General features: G+C 37.3%; 1 protein-coding gene across 9 annotated transcripts in view; it reads right to left on the bottom strand.

Annotated features, from left to right (window-relative positions):
• Nucleotides 1–19,242, bottom strand: part of DIP2 (disco-interacting protein 2) — a 440,396-nt gene that overhangs the window by 10,685 nt on the left and 410,469 nt on the right. For 7 of the 9 annotated variants that reach the window (XM_067157712.2, XM_067157695.2, XM_067157721.2 and 4 more), the window contains 3 exons: nt 15,953–16,147; nt 11,084–11,330; nt 3,949–4,072 (listed from right to left, as the gene is read on the bottom strand). In XM_067157712.2, the coding sequence (XP_067013813.1) occupies nt 3,949–4,072; nt 11,084–11,330; nt 15,953–16,147 (566 nt within the window). The remainder of the gene's footprint in view (nt 1–3,948; nt 4,073–11,083; nt 11,331–15,952; nt 16,148–19,242) is intronic. The other 2 variants (XM_067157732.2, XM_067157758.2) reach the window with 1 other exon arrangement.

Below are 19,242 nucleotides of genomic sequence, written 5' to 3'. Positions count from 1 at the left end.
AAATTAACCTATTTTTTTCTTTTTTTGCTAGTTGCTTTACGTCGCACAAACACAGATAAGTCTTATGGCGATGATGGGATACGAAAGGCCTAGGAGTTGGAAGGAAGCGGCCATGGCCTTAATTAAGGCACAGCCCCAGCATTTGCCTGGTCTGAAAATGGGAAACCACGGAAAACCATCCTCAGGGCTGCCAACAGTGGGATTCGAACCCACTATCTCCCGGATGCAAACTCACAGCCGTGTGCCCCTGACCGCACTTAACCAATATCAACAAATTCATTGAGTTGATAAAGAACTTGCACATAATTCTCTGTATAGAAATTATTCTCTCTCCTAACGCTGCAATACGGTAAATTCTATATTCAACGAATGCCTATTCAACAAGCTTCGGATTTAATAGACATAATTCAACAAATAAATACAGATAATAAAAATAATTAAAATTTTTAAATGAAGAGAAATGAACCGGAATACAATTTTACAGATTTTCAATCCTATGACTTTTGTGAAAATTTGAAGCAGACTGGTGACAAAGTGGGAATGACAGTGAACAATGGCTGGACTCAACGGTGACCCACGCTACCAAATTCGAAGTCAGGAGGAGATTACTGAAGATATTCCAAAGGGCAATCACAAAGCTTATCACAATGAAGATAAAGAAGTGGTTTCAGCTGGTCTGAAACTATCAGTGGTTAAAGAACATGTTGATATCATAAGTAAGACCCAGAGGTGACTGCTTGTTACGAATATTTTCAACAATTTCTTATTACTAGGGCAAGGCATTTGATGATTTTGCATCTTTTTTTTATGAAGGCCAAAATTTTTTTTTAATTTTTTTTTTTTTTTGCTAGGGGCTTTACGTCGCACCGACACAGATAGGTCTTATGGCGATGATGGGATAGGAAAGGCCTAGGAGTTGGAAGGAAGCAGCCGTGGCCTTAATTAAGGTACAGCCCTAGCATTTGCCTGGTGTGAAAATGGGAAACCACGGAAAACCATTTTCAGGGCTGCGATAGTGGGATTCGATGCAAGCTCACAGCCGCGCGCCTCTACGCGCACAGCCAACTCGCCCGGTGAAGGCCAAAATATAGCTAGAGTATATGTACATGTGTTTCATGAATTGACTGATTAAATAAGGGCAATTTGTTAGGGCATTTTTTCATTTTTTGCCGTTTACAAGAGATAGGTCATTTTTGGAGCAATTTATGGTCATTTTTGGCATTTTTAATTGTTTTCCGGGAAGTGTTATATTTCGTTATATTTGGATATTTAATTAATATTATTTATGTTTACAATACTTGTCTATTATGTTTAACTTAGACAAATAACTTGCTCAAGAAAGAACGTAGACTTGCAACATACCCTGCTGCCACTAGTTTTCAAGGAAAGAGTATTTTCAACTCGATTGCACTTGCAAGAAAACATACTATAAGCAGTACCTGCTTCCCCTATACGTAAGACGCATAATGGACTCGCCTAAGCTGGGCATTGCTCTTTATCTTCAGCTAGATAAGAAGGAAGTCAGTCGCCCGCGTGCTGAGAGTCGAGTGAATTCTTTGTTGACAAGTACTGTAAGATGCCCAAAGTTAAAGGAAGTACAATTGTTAAATTAAAACAATTTGTTACACAATATGGAGAAAATATATTTTCCACTGATGGGAAAATATTATTTTGCAAAGTGTGTGATGTGCGAGTTTCAGCAGAAAAGAAGTTTACAGTTGAACAACATGTTTCGCGAGAAAAACATAAACTTAGTGTGCAGCGACTTGAAGATAAAAGAAACCGTGGCTTACACCAGACACTACTGGGTGAATCTTCAACATTTTCTCCATTTTGTGAGAAACTGTGTACAGCATTTTTATGCGCCGATATTCCACTGAACAAATTGAACCATCCAAAGCTGCGTACATTCTTAGAAGAGGAGACTGGAAAATCTGTGCCAGATCCCAGAACATTAAGAAGAACCTACGTTGGAAGATGCTATGACAAAACGTTACAAGAAATAAGGATAAGGGTAGGAGACGGAAACGTATGGGTATGCATAGATGAAACAACAGACAGTATGGGACGATATATAGCCAACGTTATTGTAGGCGTCCTGGAAGCAGGGAATGCTGGAGAACCATTTCTACTACATTGTGAGCAATTGGACAAAGCTAACTGGTCAACAATTAGCAAACTGTTTGACCAGTCTTTGAGGCTATTGTGGCCCGATGGCATTCGGAATGACAATGTGCTGCTTTTAATAACAGATGCAGCACCCTACATGGTAAAGGCTGCAAATTTGTTACAAGCGCTCTTCTCGAAAATGGTGCATGTCACATGCCTAGCCCATGCGTTACATCGGACCGCGGAAGAGGTACGACATAATTTTCCTGAAATTGACAAGTTAATTGGGTGCATAAAGAAAGTGTTTTTAAAAGCCACATCTAGAGTTCTAGCATTCAAAACAGAAGCTCTTGAAATTCTCTTGCCCTTTTCACCTGTTTTGACTAGATGGGGAACGTGGATTGAGGCTTGTTATTACTGCGAGAACTTTGAAGTTGTAAAGAAAGTGGTCGATTCCTTTGACAAAACTGAGGCTGGATCAATAAAAACAGCCCAGGAACTCTTGGCTGACAAAGAAATTGCAGGTAAACTTTCCTACATAAAAACAAATTTCGGATCCCTTCCTAATGCAATAAGTGCTCTAGCAAAATCCCAAGTGCCACTAGTGGAGCAGCTGCAAATTGTGTATAAAGTTGTGAATGATCTGAATCGTGTGTGTGGTACAGTGGGTGAAGTTGTATCCATGAAATTGAATAAGGTGTTGCAAAAGAACAGTGGGTATAAAACTTTGTGTTCTATTGGCAAATCATTGTCGGGTGAAACTTTTCTCTTACCGACTGTGAATTGAATCCGGGAGATATTGCTTGTTTTTCAGTATGCACCAATTGTTTCAGTTGAGGTAGAGAGAAGCTTTTCCATGTACAAATCGTTACTTGCAGACAATATACAATCGTTTTTATCTGAGAACCTACGCAAAGTTTTTATTGTGCATTTCAATTCGAATTTATTGTAAACAGCCACTGAAGTTTGTTTTCTTAAATATTCTTTGTTAATTAAATGACACCTATTTGCTAGGAGAGTATTTGAAGAATATGCCAGTTCTAAAAATTTTTTTTTTTTTTAACCAGGGGTGCAAAGTGGTATTTACTTTGTTAGTAACAAAAATAATTTAAACTTAATGCATTGTCATCCATTAAAATTCTCTCTCAAATCAGCTAATTGTTTCTTAAAGGATTAATAAATAAGTGACTTACGATTAATTTATTGGTCTTTTTTTCAAATTTTGTGTCACTTTTTAACCATTTTTAGGTCATAAATGCATTTTTTTATTTTGCATTTTCTTGCTATTTTTTGGTCATTAAATGCCTTGCCCTACTTATTACGAATATTTTCAACAATTTCTATCAGTAATTATCGAGAACAGTATACAAGCAGAAAGCAACTAAAACTAGATGCTTGTTTTCAAGACAAATCCATTATAAAATGGTATGCATATGAAATTATTCCCGTTAGGTATACTAACAGGGCCTACTGCAAAATCTTTTACTATCAGTACAATTCCTAAAATCTGTGATTTAATGGACTTCGAATTTTATGGACAACCCTTAGTCCCAAACACATCGCACCTACACAGATAGGTCTTATGGCGACAATGGGACAGGAAAGGGCTAGGAGTGAGAAGGAAGCGGCCGTGGCCCTAATTAAGGTACAGCCCCAGCATTTGCCTGGTCTGAAAATGGGAAACCACGGAAAACCATCTTCAGGGCTGCCAACAGTGGGGTTCGAACACACTATCTTCCGAATACTGAATACTGGCCATACTTAAGCGACTGCAGCTATCGAGTTTGGTACTTTGACTTTCAGTATCACATTAGGAGGGGGCAATAAAAGAGAACTCACCATTCGGCTATCTTCTTGTGACAGCGCATTACACTGTTTTCTATGTCAATAGGGTGATACCGCATGCCACGCAGCATGATGGTTTCATCCAGCGCCCCCACCACGAACACAGCATCATGCAATTCTGAAATAAAATGAGTTTTATTAGATAAGGGAAATTTTTCAAGTAAATCTGCATCTGAAAGAGAACTGACAAGGAATACTAAAGAATTGAAACAGTGCTCCATGCAGTCAATGTATTAAATAGTAATGTCAACAAGGGAAAATATGACATATTCAGGATTGATCTACTGCATTAGCGCTACTTTGAATCGAGCATGTAAAACAGAAATAATTTACATGAAATATGCATGCTCTCTGTTCATAATCCAGTCTCAAAAAAAATAAAAATATTTACAGTCATACCATACATGTATCTTAACACATGCAAAACTATCCTTAGACTTCCCATCTCTCTCAGCAAGAAGTATTTGGTGACTACAGCAACCCTAACTAAATCTGGCACAATATCCAGTTGTACTAGGTACCTCTCCTTTTCTGTCTAACCTCCCACATCCTGTTCTCTTTTACTTCTCACAAGGGTGCTATTAGATTCACAAAAACTTCAGTGTCTTACTTTCCTGAATTCATGGCACTATTCTTTCCTTTTCCTTTGAACTGCCAGAACTCTGAAGAAACGTATCAAGAACTACATACAAGCCAGTAAAACTAACAGACTTCAATCACTCAGCTACACAAAGGTATTTTTATCTTCCTATTTTGTCCTGGTTATTACACCATTACCTAAATAAATGGCACTGTTGTTTCATTTAATGCCTATGCAAATAATTTTAAATTGCCCCACTCAGTAAAAATGTATAGAAACCTGTGACAGTAGTATGTGTAACATGCTTGGGATAGGAGACTAGAACCCTCTTATGAATTGAGTAATTTTTAAGAGGGGAGGATCAAGGTTACTCAACAGTTCTGGCTTAAGTGCGAGCATAACCCACAGTAGCAGAAATTATGTTTCGGTTGTGCTGCAAGCACCATCTGCAGTTGATTTTGAAAAGAGATTAAAAATTGAAAACAAAATATGCATGCCATTAGAGTGGTTTACGAGATTCCATGAAGCTTTATTAGGTTCATGTGTTGCAAGACTGCACTACTACTGCCCAAGTCAATGATGTGTGATATTTTCAAATCAAATCAACTAGACTCAAATCACCAATGATCTGCATTTAGGATTGTCACTGTGGTGGTACATTATCAGTTGTTTTCCTAGTCATAAAGGATTTCAAAGAAGTCTGAAATTTATTGAACATCTCCCTTGGTGAATTATTTCAATCCCTAATTCCTCTTCCTATAAACAAATTCCCTCCCCCCCAATTTGTCCTCTTGAATTCCAACTTTATCTTCATATTATGTATAGATTTCCCTACTTTCAAAAACTCCATTTGAGCTTATTCGTCTACTAATGTCATTCCACGTTATCCCTCAACTGACAAGTCGGAATTTCCTGGTTGTTGAGCAGCTCGTCGCCTTACTCCCAAGTCTTCCCAGCCCAAAATTTGCAACATTTTCCATGTGCTTCTGAGCATTTATATCTTAGAATACTACCTCTGACATTGCTCTCTAAACATGACTTTGCAACATGGAGAAGTGCTAGACTGCGACCAATTTTAAATATTTTGTGCAATGATAGTGGTTTTTCATTAAAAATAATGTGTTCTGCCTCAATTAACTTTTAATTTTTTTGTTTTTTGCACAATGGAAATATGTATAACACGCATCAGTTGACTCATTTGCTTTAACTAATGCATGGTAATTATTCTTTTAAATAAGAAAACAACTTGTGCAAGCTGTATTTTACATTTATATATCAAATTGATGAACAAAAGCCAACCAAACCTAATGCAAAACACAAGCTCACAAAAAACTATAATGGTTGCAGAGAAAAAATTGTTTGAAAAACCTAAAAGAATCGTAAACTAGAGCAACTGGTACAGATTTCAAAGTCCAAAACAGAATGCATTTATAAACCATATGATAGACAAATGACAGTACTACATTTTAATTCCCATCAGTCTACATGAAAAGTACGGTAGGCCTACTATGTTGTCATTGGGAAATTTAATTTTCTGTTGTATAAGCATCAAGGAAAGAATCCCCTTGTGTGACTTTAAAAAAGCTCCTTATCAAGATAGCAAGCACAAAAAATATGTTAACAATATTACTTGAGTACCTTCTTTCCCTGCTCTAAATCAGAAGTCAACAAATTCAGAAATTTTCAGAAGAATTTTGATTTCTAATAAGTAATGCAGTACAGCAATTTGATACAATGACTCGTTAAATGCATCACATTATGATTGTGTTATATTTCTCTATTTAAAGGGAGAAAATTAGGATTAACTATACAGATCTCCACAGAAGCAACTGTTGACCAAAGTCAAAACACTCAACTTTTATGGCCAGTTTCTGTCATGGTCTACAGTACTTGGCTATACAAGCAAGTAGGTAAATCGAACATCTCTACTCCATAATCACTTGATTAAGAATGTTAACCTGCAAGACTTTTATAAATAAAAAATTTCAATTAAATTTTGAAGAGCACCATCAGTATGTTACAAATGATATGTTCTAAAATTATAACATATTACTAACCATAATGCAAGTTAGGAAATCCAGAAACAAGAGGAGAGCAGCAGTTTACCAAGTAAGAATATTCCCTTCTACCTGCCTCATGAACTGAATTTTCTTATTTTCTTTTTTCAATCTTATTTAGTATTTTTAGCTGAAATGTATTTCTTATATGAGGCAAATTTAAAAAAAAAAAATTCTTTGGAGGTATAGTATAGGGAGAAAGTACAGGGATGTTTCTCAATTTGAGCAATAGTTTTTGAGAGAAAAATTAAAACCTTTCAATACTGAAAATGGTTGGCTTGAGTGCCAATACAGAGGATTTAAAATTGCTAATAAAATTATTTCTGGAGAGCCCTTGGTAAAAAAAAAGTAGTTCAGAAGAAATTAACTTACAAAGTCATGATGGTTTGAAGGCTAAAGCAAGAAATATTGATATCCTTTCTTCAGTCACCTAATGAGAGATCTGAACTTTAAATTCACTCTTTTTTTTTTCCTTAAAAATATCACAGTGTAATTTCTATTCAAGTTAAAGCCTGTTCAATAAAGACATTTTCCTTGAACGTCATGCTTACACAATATATAACCAGATAGATAACTAAGCCGATAACCATCTCTGGTGAGATTGTGCTTACAGTGGATTGTACCTCCTGGTATGGAGTAGAACGTGTTTTATTACTTTTATCAATCCATCTCCAGCTCATGTTTGACTTTCAACCAATCCCTATAATGAAGTGTGTAAAAGTATGGCTCACCGGGTCAGTGAGTGTATACATCTCAGTGGGTTTAACAGACCGACACATAACACTGGCATGATTTAAAAGTACATTAAAGAACATCTGAAATTCTGAACCCTGTTAGTAAATATTTCTTTGATCTAGTTTATATCAAATGGAAGTGTGAGCAATATTTCATGTATCTTCTTAATTTTGCTCACTCTATATAGTGCTGACTTCACAATTAATGGGTAGCAAGCCTGCCTCTTACTTGGAGGCCCCAGGTTTGATTTCCAGTCCGTTCAGGGTTTTTAGCCGGATCTGAGGGCTTGTTTGAAATACACACAGCCTACATGACAGTAACTGATGAGCTATTTAATGGCGAAATGGAGACCCCAGTCAGCAAAGACAAGAATAACAGCCGAGAGGATTAGTTGCACTGACCACAAGTTATCCCGTAATCTGGAGGGCTTCGGACTGAGCAATGGCTGCTCAGCAGGCGAAGGCCCATCAGGGCTGTAGAGCCCTGTGGTTTGATTCGGTTTGGTTTTTCAATTATTTAGTGAAGCGTGATACCCGAGTGATATTGTCAATAGCTTATCACCAAGGCAATTGCTGTTCAAATCCTGCCCCATGCTTGTGGGAGTTTTGAACCGATTAGTCATATCCTCGTGGTTTGGATTTCATGAAAAAATAAAGGTCCCACAGCTATGATCACAATATCAACAGTCAGAGAACTGCAAGCTTGCTTCTCTGCTTCTTCCATCACAGCTGGACATCTTGGAATAATGAAATGATTAACTGAAAAGCTCCACTTTATAAGAGTTTTATCTGCACCTACCAGATCAGATGCATGGCTAGTGCTGTTTACCAACTGATGAGTCCAAATCAGCACACAGGGGCGAAGAGCTGGTGACAGAAATGAGTTGGCCTGACAATTTATGATATCCAATAACAGACCCATTACAGTTGAACTGGTTAAGACGTCCATCTCTAGCGCGTTTCCCCGATTATTACGTCATTATTCCAAAGCCCCAGTCCATCTCCTATTAAATACATATTAAAGAAACCTTGATAGCACATTTACATCTCTCTTTAGTACGTTCGTAATCTTCCCACCATAAGAAATTTAAATTACCGTTCCTGACCATGTTGCGTGCACGAGGCACAACCGATGACTGGCCTGGGTGAGGATTTGGTAAAGAACTTAATTTCACAGCCCTAGCATGTCTGCCTACAGCTGCAGGGAACGTCAGTCTCAAGCCAGTCTTTGATGTGGGCGTGTGTTTGTATCGCGCAACAGTAGCTTGTGTGATGTGTTGGTGCTTAATTTTATGATCGTAAGAGCATTGTGTAACAATGTACGTAAATTAGGCCTACTGTACGTACGTATACAGCTGACGTGTTGGTGCTTAATTTATGTCCTATTAAATATACGCTAAAGAAACCTGGATAGCACATTTACATCACTCTTAAGTACATCAGTAATATTCCCACCATAAGAAATTCAAATTAGTGTTCCCGACCATGTTGCGCACACGATGCACCACCGATGACTGGCCTGGGTGAGGATTTGGTAAAGAACTTAATTTGCCTGGTGTAAAAATGGGAAACCACGGAAAACCATCTTCAGGGCTGCCGATAGTGGGGTTCGAACCCACTATCTCCTGGACGCAAGCTCACAGCTGTGTGCTCCTAACCACACAGCCAACTCATCCAGTGGTAAAACACTCAAAGCCTCCAAGAAATATGCCATGCCATACATAACGTTCAAATGTTCAGAAGACCACCAGTCAAGTTTTGACATTGGAAAAAGAGATGGAGATTTTTAGCATGCTCCCTCCTTAGGACGTTATTTTGTTCAGTCCCCACCAAAAAGGTCCTAACCAATTTTGGCTGTATATTGGTATTATAGAAAAACGTGTAAAGGGGGGTCAAATTGCAAAAGACTTATAAACAGGGACATTAGGCGTGTTTTTTTTGTTGTTCTGAAGTCTTGAAAGGTCGAGATCATTTCTTTCAAATTAAGTGTTTTGTTAATGTTATTCTGTTAATTGGAATTTTAGTAACTTAATTTTGCCATTTCAGATTCTAAATCAAATTTGTAAGCAATTTCATGTTGAACAAAAAAAAATATTTTTCTCTTAGAAAAGATGTATAAAAAAGAAAAACGATAAATTTTATTAAATGGTGTCTAATCAGAATATTACGATTGACATAACTACTGATTGGAGAGCAAAACCATTATTCAGGCATAATATATGGCTGACTGGTTTTACAGCACAAAATTGAGCAAAGTTCAAAATCTTAATTTTAATGTGCTAAATATTTCCAATGTTCAGAGTTGATTAGACAAAAAGATTGAACATTTAAAAATGCAAGTTCAGATTAATAACTTTGTACAAAAACATTGAAAATTGACCGGTTTTACCCCACTTAATGGTAATAACAGAAGTATAAAGCTTTCTGAATGATAAACGCAGTGAAAGTCTTCATCCACTAAGGCAAATTCTGAATTTGAATGGAGGAGGAGAAGGAAGCCTTAACTTCTAAGAGAAAGAATTATGGTCTAATTAACGAACTTCAATAAAATTCCCTTTTTGTGGAACGTGGTTGTAATGGAAAATATTCTGCAATAAACTGGAGAGATGTAATTGGATTGATTCTACAGAAGGGATGCTAGCAATAATTCTGCCTATATTTCCATTATATTCCTTCCCTTGAATGAAGATATTACATTTATTTCTTGATTTTAACAATTAAGAATGATTGCACTTCTTGAATTAAGAATAGGGTAATGAGGCATCAAGCATATAAACAGTAGTTTGTGTTTTATTCTCCAGTTCATTCTGACCGTTAAATATCAGTTTTATGTCCAAAGACTGCAATAACGTAAGTATATTAATAAACAGTAATGTATAAAATATTTGTGTAAGCGATTAACAGAAAAAGTTGTTAAAAAGAATTAGTTCCTTTTTCACAGAGCTCAGTGCCATTTTTTCTTTCTCTTGTATGATTACCAAGGACAAGTTTAAGTATATATTTTATTATGTACATACTACTTAAAGTGCATTCAACTAAAAGTGATGAAATAGTTGTGAAGTTATATCACTACAGTCTCGTTGATTCAGCTGTGCAGGTTTAATACCAACAGAGGTTAAGGAAATTATTTCTTTTTTAAGTGAAGGCAAAATATATTTGTTCTGATGAGCCAATATTTCGACTTTCCCATACCTTCCCTCTCATTAACAAAGCTTACGTGATAAAAATAAACTAATATATTATAAAATACATGCACAATACAGGAAACTAACATACATCAACATCAAGATGAATATATAAATTAAGACTGGAGCATAGCAGTGGGACAACTCAACATCACACTACTGAAAGCTGACTTGCAACACTGCTGCCCACATTACATACATTATAACTAAGAGTAAACATGCTAAATAAAAACAGCCAAATCTCAATAGTAACATGAACTTCTGAAACATTCAGGATTCCCTTTGCCAAATTTGCCAGAGGACAAGATACTAGTATGATGAAGTTCAAAAACGTTAATGACATTGAGCTTTCATCATCCTGCCATTACTTCATAAATTCTATCTCTTTATTACATTTCCCATTTTTAATGTAATATTCTACTTGTAAAGTGCACAGTCTGTACAGAATCTTGTCAATTGGCAAACGCAAACTTAGCAGGTTATCACTAAGATGTGGCTGTCCGTACTGCGTCCTCCAGCGCTTGACGGGCTGTGTCCGCGCTATGGCTACTGTAATAAGAAGCTGAGCTGCACCTGGTGCGTCTGGCTGGGGCTGGGGCTGAGCAGGGGCAGACGACTCGGATTCCTCACCTCCGCTCGCCGAGTCTGCTTGCTGCTGCGTGCACTCCGTGCGGCGCAGGAAGCCCAGATAGCCCGTGCGAGCATAGGTCTCGCCTGTCGTGCCCGTCACTAGCCGTGCGTTGAAATGATCTGCATAATCAGTCTCATCGCCATAGATTGTAAAGTAGCCACTTGCATTATGGCTTGACTGGACCCAGATCTGAATCAAGACAAAGAGGCACATTAGACAAATTGTTTGCCTTTGCAACTACAGTAAGTTTACAGTTTAAACTTGCTTAGAATTATGGTCAATATTTCAACAAGTTTACCAAGGGAGTAAATATTCCTATTCTGGCTCTAAATCACTCATTCAGACAACTTAACAATCTGCATCCAGTTGATACAAATTATGATAAACACACACTAGTCATAGATGTGAATAAAGACAATGAAATTAATGACATTCCATCTCAAATCAAACATGATAGGATTTTTATTTTGGAATTAAATACAGGGTTTCCATAAAAGAATTCCAGGATTTTTAGGCAAAATATTGTAATGAAGTAAAAAACTTATATTAATGTTTAATACATGGAAAGGTTGCATTTTCAAGTTTTTTAACAATTTAATAAAGTTCAATATGAGCCCCTTTAGTGGCACGGCACACATCGTAACGGTATTCCACCTCTTCCCATGTCCTGGCCAGCATGTCTGGGGGGACGGTTGCCACACAATTCATTATTCGTTCCCTGAAATGGCCAACATCACGAATTTTCTCTGCATTCACAAGATTCTTGATATGCCCCCAGAAGAAAAAGTCCAACGGAGTCATATCAGGGCTCCTTGGAGGCCATGGAATAGGTCCTTCCCTTCCAATCCATCTGTTGCCGAGTCGAGCGCCAAGTGCCTCACACACACGCAAACTGAAGTGTGGCAGTGCCCCATCTGGTTGGAAGTAGACTAAACCCTTCTCCGCCTCAATGTCATCTAACTGAGGAAAAACATATTCCTCTAACATATCACAATAGACATCACCATTGATATTTCTTTCAACAAAAGTGAAGGGACCTATTACTCTATCATGCATAAGACCACACCAAACATTCACTTTTGGCGTGTCACGTTCATACTCAACAAACTCATGGGGCAGCTCTGATCCCCAAATTCTGCAATTATGTCTCTTTACAGACCCGTTCACATGAAAAGTCGCTTCATCACTAAAAATAACATTTTTTTAAAAATCGTTATTTTCATCGATTTCGTTTAGCATAGAAACAGAAAAGTCAAATCTCTTAATCTTGTCTGTCGGTTTAATGTGGTGTAACAGTTGAAGTTTGTAAGCAGTTAAATGAAGTCTTTTATGAACTACCTTATGAACTGTTGATCTTGGTAACTCCAACTCCAGACTGTGTCTTGTCAATGATTTCTTAGGGCTTCGAAGGTATGAAGCTCGGATTCTGTCCACATTCTCTTGTGACACACGCGGCCTACCCGGTTTTGTTTTAAAACACTTCCTGTTTGTTTGAAAGCACTTAACCATTGGCGAATGGTTTTATCCGTAGGCAGGTCAACACCATATTACGTCGAAAGTTTCTTTGTACCATAACAACAGAATGAGTTTCTATTAGCCAAATAACACACTGAGCCTTTTGTTGCAGCGTCACCATAGCGCGGCAATCCAGACAGCACTGACTGCCGCTACATTGTTTCAAGGTCAACGCTCCGCAGCGCTGCCAACTGTTGATGAAAACATTCCCAATTGGTGCGAGTAAAATTTGATGAGCTACTCGTTTCAGAGAAATTAACTACATTTTGCTATCTTCTACAGTTATTAAGATATGAATTTTTAAAACCCCAGAGTTCTTTTATGGAAACCCATACAGTTGCAATTATGGTAAATATTTCTGTATGACTGCCAGGGATGTGAATGCTTCAATTTTGGTACTAAATGACTTATTCAGACAAACTAACATTGGTATCCTACTGATTCAAATTAAGATGACCATGTCAAGAGTCCTTGAGCTTGTGTCCCAGAATTTGTAATAGTCATACAGCTGTTAGAAAAGAAAAACCACAAACTGTCAAAAATTACTCCTTCATTACTGTTAGAACAGAAAATTGTATTCTGATTTAGATTTTCACTGGAATAATAATAATAATAATAATAATAATAATAATAATAATAATAATAATAATAATACAATAACAACAACAATAATAAATGCCTGGTTAGTTTATGCAGGAGTCAGTATCTGAACTGATTAAGGCCTGGGCATAGCTCTGCAAAAAGAACACTGAGATTGGGGATCTCAACCTTGACACGACTTGTCCCTTAGGCTGATAGGGGACGTGTTGTAGATATGGAGGTCAGGTGTGAATAAGGCCTGGCCAAGTAAGGACCTATGGATCAGCCGACATAAAAAATGCAACTGGTCAACAACCTCTAAGGTGGAAGAGTAGTATTCCCCAGCAGCTTAGAGGGTGGAAGAATCAACTCCAGATCTTATCAACTAGATTTTATTCTTGGACAGGAAATGTATGATGATGATATGTTCCATGCAAATTAAGTAAAATATTGACAGGAAACTCTTTTCAGACGATAATTTAAGTTATTTGAAAGGAACGTGTTGGAATTCGCCGATTGTTCCAGTGTATAGAGTTTCCCTGCTGTTTCCTCTTGAAAGGTGATGTTTGTGTCCTATTGTGTGGCACTCCTGACACTGACAGTTCAACAGGTCCTGGATTTTAAATTACCATCATATTTTAACTAAGCACTAACTAATTTCCTCCTAAAACAACATATATTGGACTTCATTCGACTGAGAGAGAGAGAGAGAGATGAGAGAGAGAGAGAGAGAGAGAGAGAGAGAGAGAGAGAGAGAGAGAGAGAGAGAGAGGAGAGAGAGAGAGAGAGAGAGAGAGAGAGAGAGAGAGAGAGAGAGAGAGAGAGAGAGAGAGAGAGAGAGAGAGAGAGAGAGAGAGAGAGAGAGAGAGAGAGAGGAGAGAGAGGAGAGAGAGAGAGAGAGAGAGAGAGAGAGAGAGGAGAGAGAGAGAGAGAGAGGGAGAGAGAGAGAGAGAGAGAGAGAGAGAGAGAGAGAGAGAGGAGACGAGAGAGAGAGGAGAGAGAGAGAGAGAGAGAGAGAGAGAGAGAGAGAGAGAGAGAGAGAGAGAGAGAGAGAGAGAGAGAGAGAGAGAGTGTGTGTGTGTGTGTTGTGTCATATTGGTTATTAGGAAGGATACTGGGTTGAACAATCTGTTTTAACTCAAACAGAAAGTCTGAATATTAGTGATCACTGGTGTGATATGGGTGGAAACCTGTTTTAGTGTGTACAGAAATGTCACTTCTGTCATTGTTGGGGTTAAAAAGACATCAGTATCAAGTGAGAGAATTGGGAGAGGTCTGCCAAGTAAAAATGGACACTGTAATTTGAGTTGACATGGTACAGGAAAGAGTCGAGGTGTTCATGGAGCCACAGGAGATAGGTAACGTCAATGAACCTCCATCAGACTATGGACTGGAGAGGCTTGGTAAGAAGGAAGAACAGTCATAACAGCACTGACAAAATAGTAATTAACCAGTACACAATTGGTGTGTGCTCTGTGAATTAAATTATTTGAACACGAGTTTACTTCAGCACGATGGATTATTTTATAGTGATTAAGGTTGCAGATAGCTAGTTAGTGATGTCCAAACAGAAGAATAGATTCAGCTCCACTGTCTATGGTTAAGATTTAAAATATGTTATAATATACAAACAAAGCCTATACCATACCTGCCAACTTAACAAAACCAAAAATCAGAAGACTTTGATATGAAAATCAGGAAAAATCAGGAGATACAATTTGTCAAAACTGCTTATTCTACATGTCTTACGTAATACAGGAGTACTGTGGTATATATTATAACACTTATTGTCTTAAAACCCGACTCTTGCTATACGAAGCCTAAAATTACACATCTCTACTCTCCCACAGGAAGTATGTGAGTGAGATGATCGGTCTCTGATAAGCCTTTCGAAAATGGTATGAACTTGTGCTCCACATGCGTGAATCAGTCATGAACTTAGTTACCATTACTTAGCAAATGCATGGATTAATATATTGCATCACGCACCCACACAATTATGCAAAGCGCAATGCTATTTTGATCAAGTAATAAATTAAAATTCACCAGAATTGTCTCCAAAACGGCTTCTAAAATCTCTAGAATCACTAGTCACTACCTCTGAAATTCTGTCATGAAATTAACAAAAAAAAAACCACTCCAAATCTAGCGACTAGTCTCTAGAATCGACTAGAGTGATGTGATGGTGAACAAACACGAACATAGCACGGGAGAACGAGACATTTACAATCGATATACGCGTCGCGATATACAGGTTCAATAAACATCGCACATTCGCGCGCATTTCTCGCATTAATAAATTTGAAAGCGGCCAATGTGCGAAGGACTTCCGGCCACTGGCGTACAATGCTGAAATGGCGGGATTTGAAAACAAATGTTTGAAGTTAACCAAATAATAAGCTAAAATCGGGAGAAATAATAGAATAATCGGAAGGCAGGAAAAACTGCCATAAATCGGGAGTCTCCCGCCGAAATCGGGAAAGTTGGCAGGTATGCTATACTGTTTAAATGCCAAACCCATGTGTCTGTCTGTAACAGTGTTTTATTACTACAACTTTGGAAAGAAATAAACTTTATTAATGTAAAGTCACACCACTGCTCTCTGCGCAGCTACAGTAACTTAGCACAAATTACTATTCAATGACTATTTAACATAATTTAATAAGAAGAGTGACAACGGATGCCATGTTGCTTACATTAACTGGCAGCAGACCTACCTCTCCAAGATGCGAATCTCCACACTGGCCTTTTGTCTCTGGATTAGCAATAATCACTTTCACTCCTGGAAGAAGTTTGCCAGACTCCATAAGGCAGAGTGAGTGAGGACTACCTCTTTCCACGAGAGAAACACGATCATTGCGCAGCGCACGAAGGTCTACGTACACTGTTGATGGTTCTGGACTAGATGCTCCCTAAAACAAACAGAGGAAAACATTAAGGCTTTGTTATTTTAAAAACATGTCTCACAATAATATATGAAGTGGGAACATTTTCACTGCCTGTATTGTTTAAAGTTGAAATAAACAAAAAGTTATCATGTGAAGCATTATTCAAGAAAACATTGCCATTTTTCAAAGAGTGAAATAATAAATATAATCCCGCTTCATGTTTATGGATTATAGAAAAAAAATATATACAGACTGTGTGTCCAAATTTTGTCCCTTTACTCTACAGTGAAATGAATCTTCATAGCAAGTCTTTACGATCAGATGCACTTCCTGGCGTCAACATCGTCAAAGGAAATCTAAAGAAAAATAACAACATAGTGACATACTGTCCAAATCAGAATTATGGACACTAAAGTTTAAACATCAATAAAAACAGTGGCTCAATTGCAAATCTAACCACACCAAATTACAGCTGCATTCTTTCTGCGTTTAGTGACAGTACACAATATTTTCTCTCATGTTCTTTCATTTTAATCATCACCATCATCATCATCATCATCATCATCATCGTTTCCACTCCAGTTTCCCGGGTGTGGTTTACGAGCGCTCTCCATTTTGGTCTATTCATGTACCACTGCTTCTTCAAGACTTCATCCCAGTTGATTCCTTCGGATGTGATATCTTTCTTCACTTGGTCCAGCCATCTCCTCCTAGTCTTCCAACAGGTCTCTTTCCAGTAATCTCAGTATGCAACCATTGTTTTGCAATTCTTCTTTCTGTCATACGTTTGACGTGACCAAACCATCACAAGTGCACCCTAGTAATGGTCTCCTTCAGGGACTGATTTATTCTAGCTTGTTCTCTAATCTTCTCATTTCTTACTTTGTGTTTCCTAGTCTTTTGAAGCATGCTTCTTAGAAACATTTCTGAAGCCTGAAGTCTGCTGTCATCTTTTTTGGTAGTTGTGTATGTTTCCAACCAATAAGTCAATATAGGGACAGTTTGTTTTGATCTTAGTGGCACTTGTTTATTCCAGAGCAGATATCAAACTTGCTGATAGAATTGACTAGATTTTTGAATACAGTTATTTAATTCAAGCTGTATTCTGTTGTCACTTGATATTATGCATCCAAGGTACTGATACTGGTTTACTGTTTCCAATTGTACACTCTCCAGCATTATATTATCTTTACTTCTCTGTCTATTAATAGACATTGCAGCAGTTTTGTAGCACTTCATTCAGTCCATATTTTTTCAGATAATCATTCCAGGCGTTCAGCATTTCCTGGACTTCCATCTCGCTATTTCCCCAGATAACTGTATCATCTGCAAATGCTTTAAGATCCATGTTGGTGTTCTGCTTCACTTCGTTTATGATTTCATCCATGATTGTGATGAACAGTAATGGTGAAAGGGCACTGCCTTGTTGCACTCCTCCAGATGTCTGGAGCTAATCTGTAATATCTATTTCCTACTTGAACACAGCATAAAGCATTTTTATTCTCTGAATGAATTCCATAGATACATTCTTCTTTTTAAGGCACTCCCATATAGTTGTTCTAGGGATACTATCGAATGCTTTTTCGATATCTATAAATACAAATGTCAAGTTACGATATTTCTCCCAGTGCTTTTCTAAAATCATTTTCAGTGTGAATATGAGGTCTATAGTCGACCTATCTTTCCTAAATCCATATTATTGTTCTTGCAGTTGGGGTTCAATAATTTTCCTTAATCTTTTCTCAAGAATTTTTTCAAATATTTTTAAACCATGGGACAGTAAGGTAATCCCTCTATAGTTGCTGCACTTTTTTTCAACTTCCTTTCTTGAACAGGGGAACTATAAATCCCTTTTTTCAGTCACCTGGTATTATTTTATCCTTCCATATTGCCTTTATCACCCTGTATGACAAGTGAATTCCTTGTGGGCCAGCAGCTTTAATCATGTCTGCACTTAGTTCATCAAAGCCAGTAGCTCGTTCATTGTAAGGGCTGATTCTACTTCACTCCAAGTTGGTGGTGTTTCTTCAGATATATTATCACTACAGCTTGACTGATTCTGTGCATTAGGACTGGAGTCCTTCTTTATGCCATTGTATAAATTTTCAAAGTACAATTTCATAATTTCTCTTCTTTCTGTGTCATCCCTAGTGATGCTCCCATCTGGTTTCTGTAAAGCTATTACTTGCTCATAATTACTCCTGGTATTTCTAATAACACTGTACAGCAATTTGGAATTTGCTTTACTATCTTCTTCCAATTTATTTGTAAAATCAATCTCAGACTTTTGTTTTACTTCTGCTACTATTCGTTTCACTTGCAGTCTACAATCTCTGCATGTCTGTTGTAACTATCTCATTTTTAATTAATCTTTTTCATCTCCTTTCTGAATTTCTTTATCTTGAGCCTTTCTTGCTTCATTTTACTCCTGAACTGCACTCTTTACTTCATCATTCCACCAGGCTGTTTTTCTTTCCTTTACTTTACTACTAGTTTTGCCACATATTTCCACAGCAGTTCCAACAAGACATTCTTTGAATCTGTTGCACTCTGTATTTCCTCCCTGTGTTCTGTCTGCATGTATTTTGGAGGCCACCTTTTTTGTAAACATTTTGTTTTCTACTTTTTTCAGTTCCCAGGTTTTAATTTTTGGTTTTTAATTGTAACCACAAAAAAAAAAAAAAATAGACTTCTATTTACATTCCTCTAATTTAACATTCTGTTAAATGAAAAAATATGGTATATGATAATACTTACATTTTAATATGGCATATTCCTATATATTCTAAAGATGTTATGAAGATTACAGGCTTCTATCATCATTGTTTAAGAAAGTTATCCATGTGATATTCCAGGTGGTACAGCTGCTTTTATTTTTTCCCAAAAATGTGCAACCAGCTAGGAATTAAATATCTTTTAGTCCTATCTTATATAACATCTTACAGCAATTTTGTGTGTAGTTAGCTCGATATAGACTTCCCCGCACAATGCAAAAACTGTACAAGAGGCAGTACGTGAGGCCCACCTGAAAAACATTGTACCATTTTACGTAGAGCGGAGTCCAATACTCTAGTTATTTTTACGAAATGTTACTGTACTGTTCAAACCATAGCCATTCC

The sequence above is a fragment of the Anabrus simplex genome, chromosome 1, assembly GCF_040414725.1.
Source record: "Anabrus simplex isolate iqAnaSimp1 chromosome 1, ASM4041472v1, whole genome shotgun sequence".
Taxonomy (NCBI): domain Eukaryota; kingdom Metazoa; phylum Arthropoda; class Insecta; order Orthoptera; family Tettigoniidae; genus Anabrus; species Anabrus simplex.
Note: the sequence above shows the minus strand (reverse complement) of the source record. Positions and strands in the feature narration are given on the sequence as shown.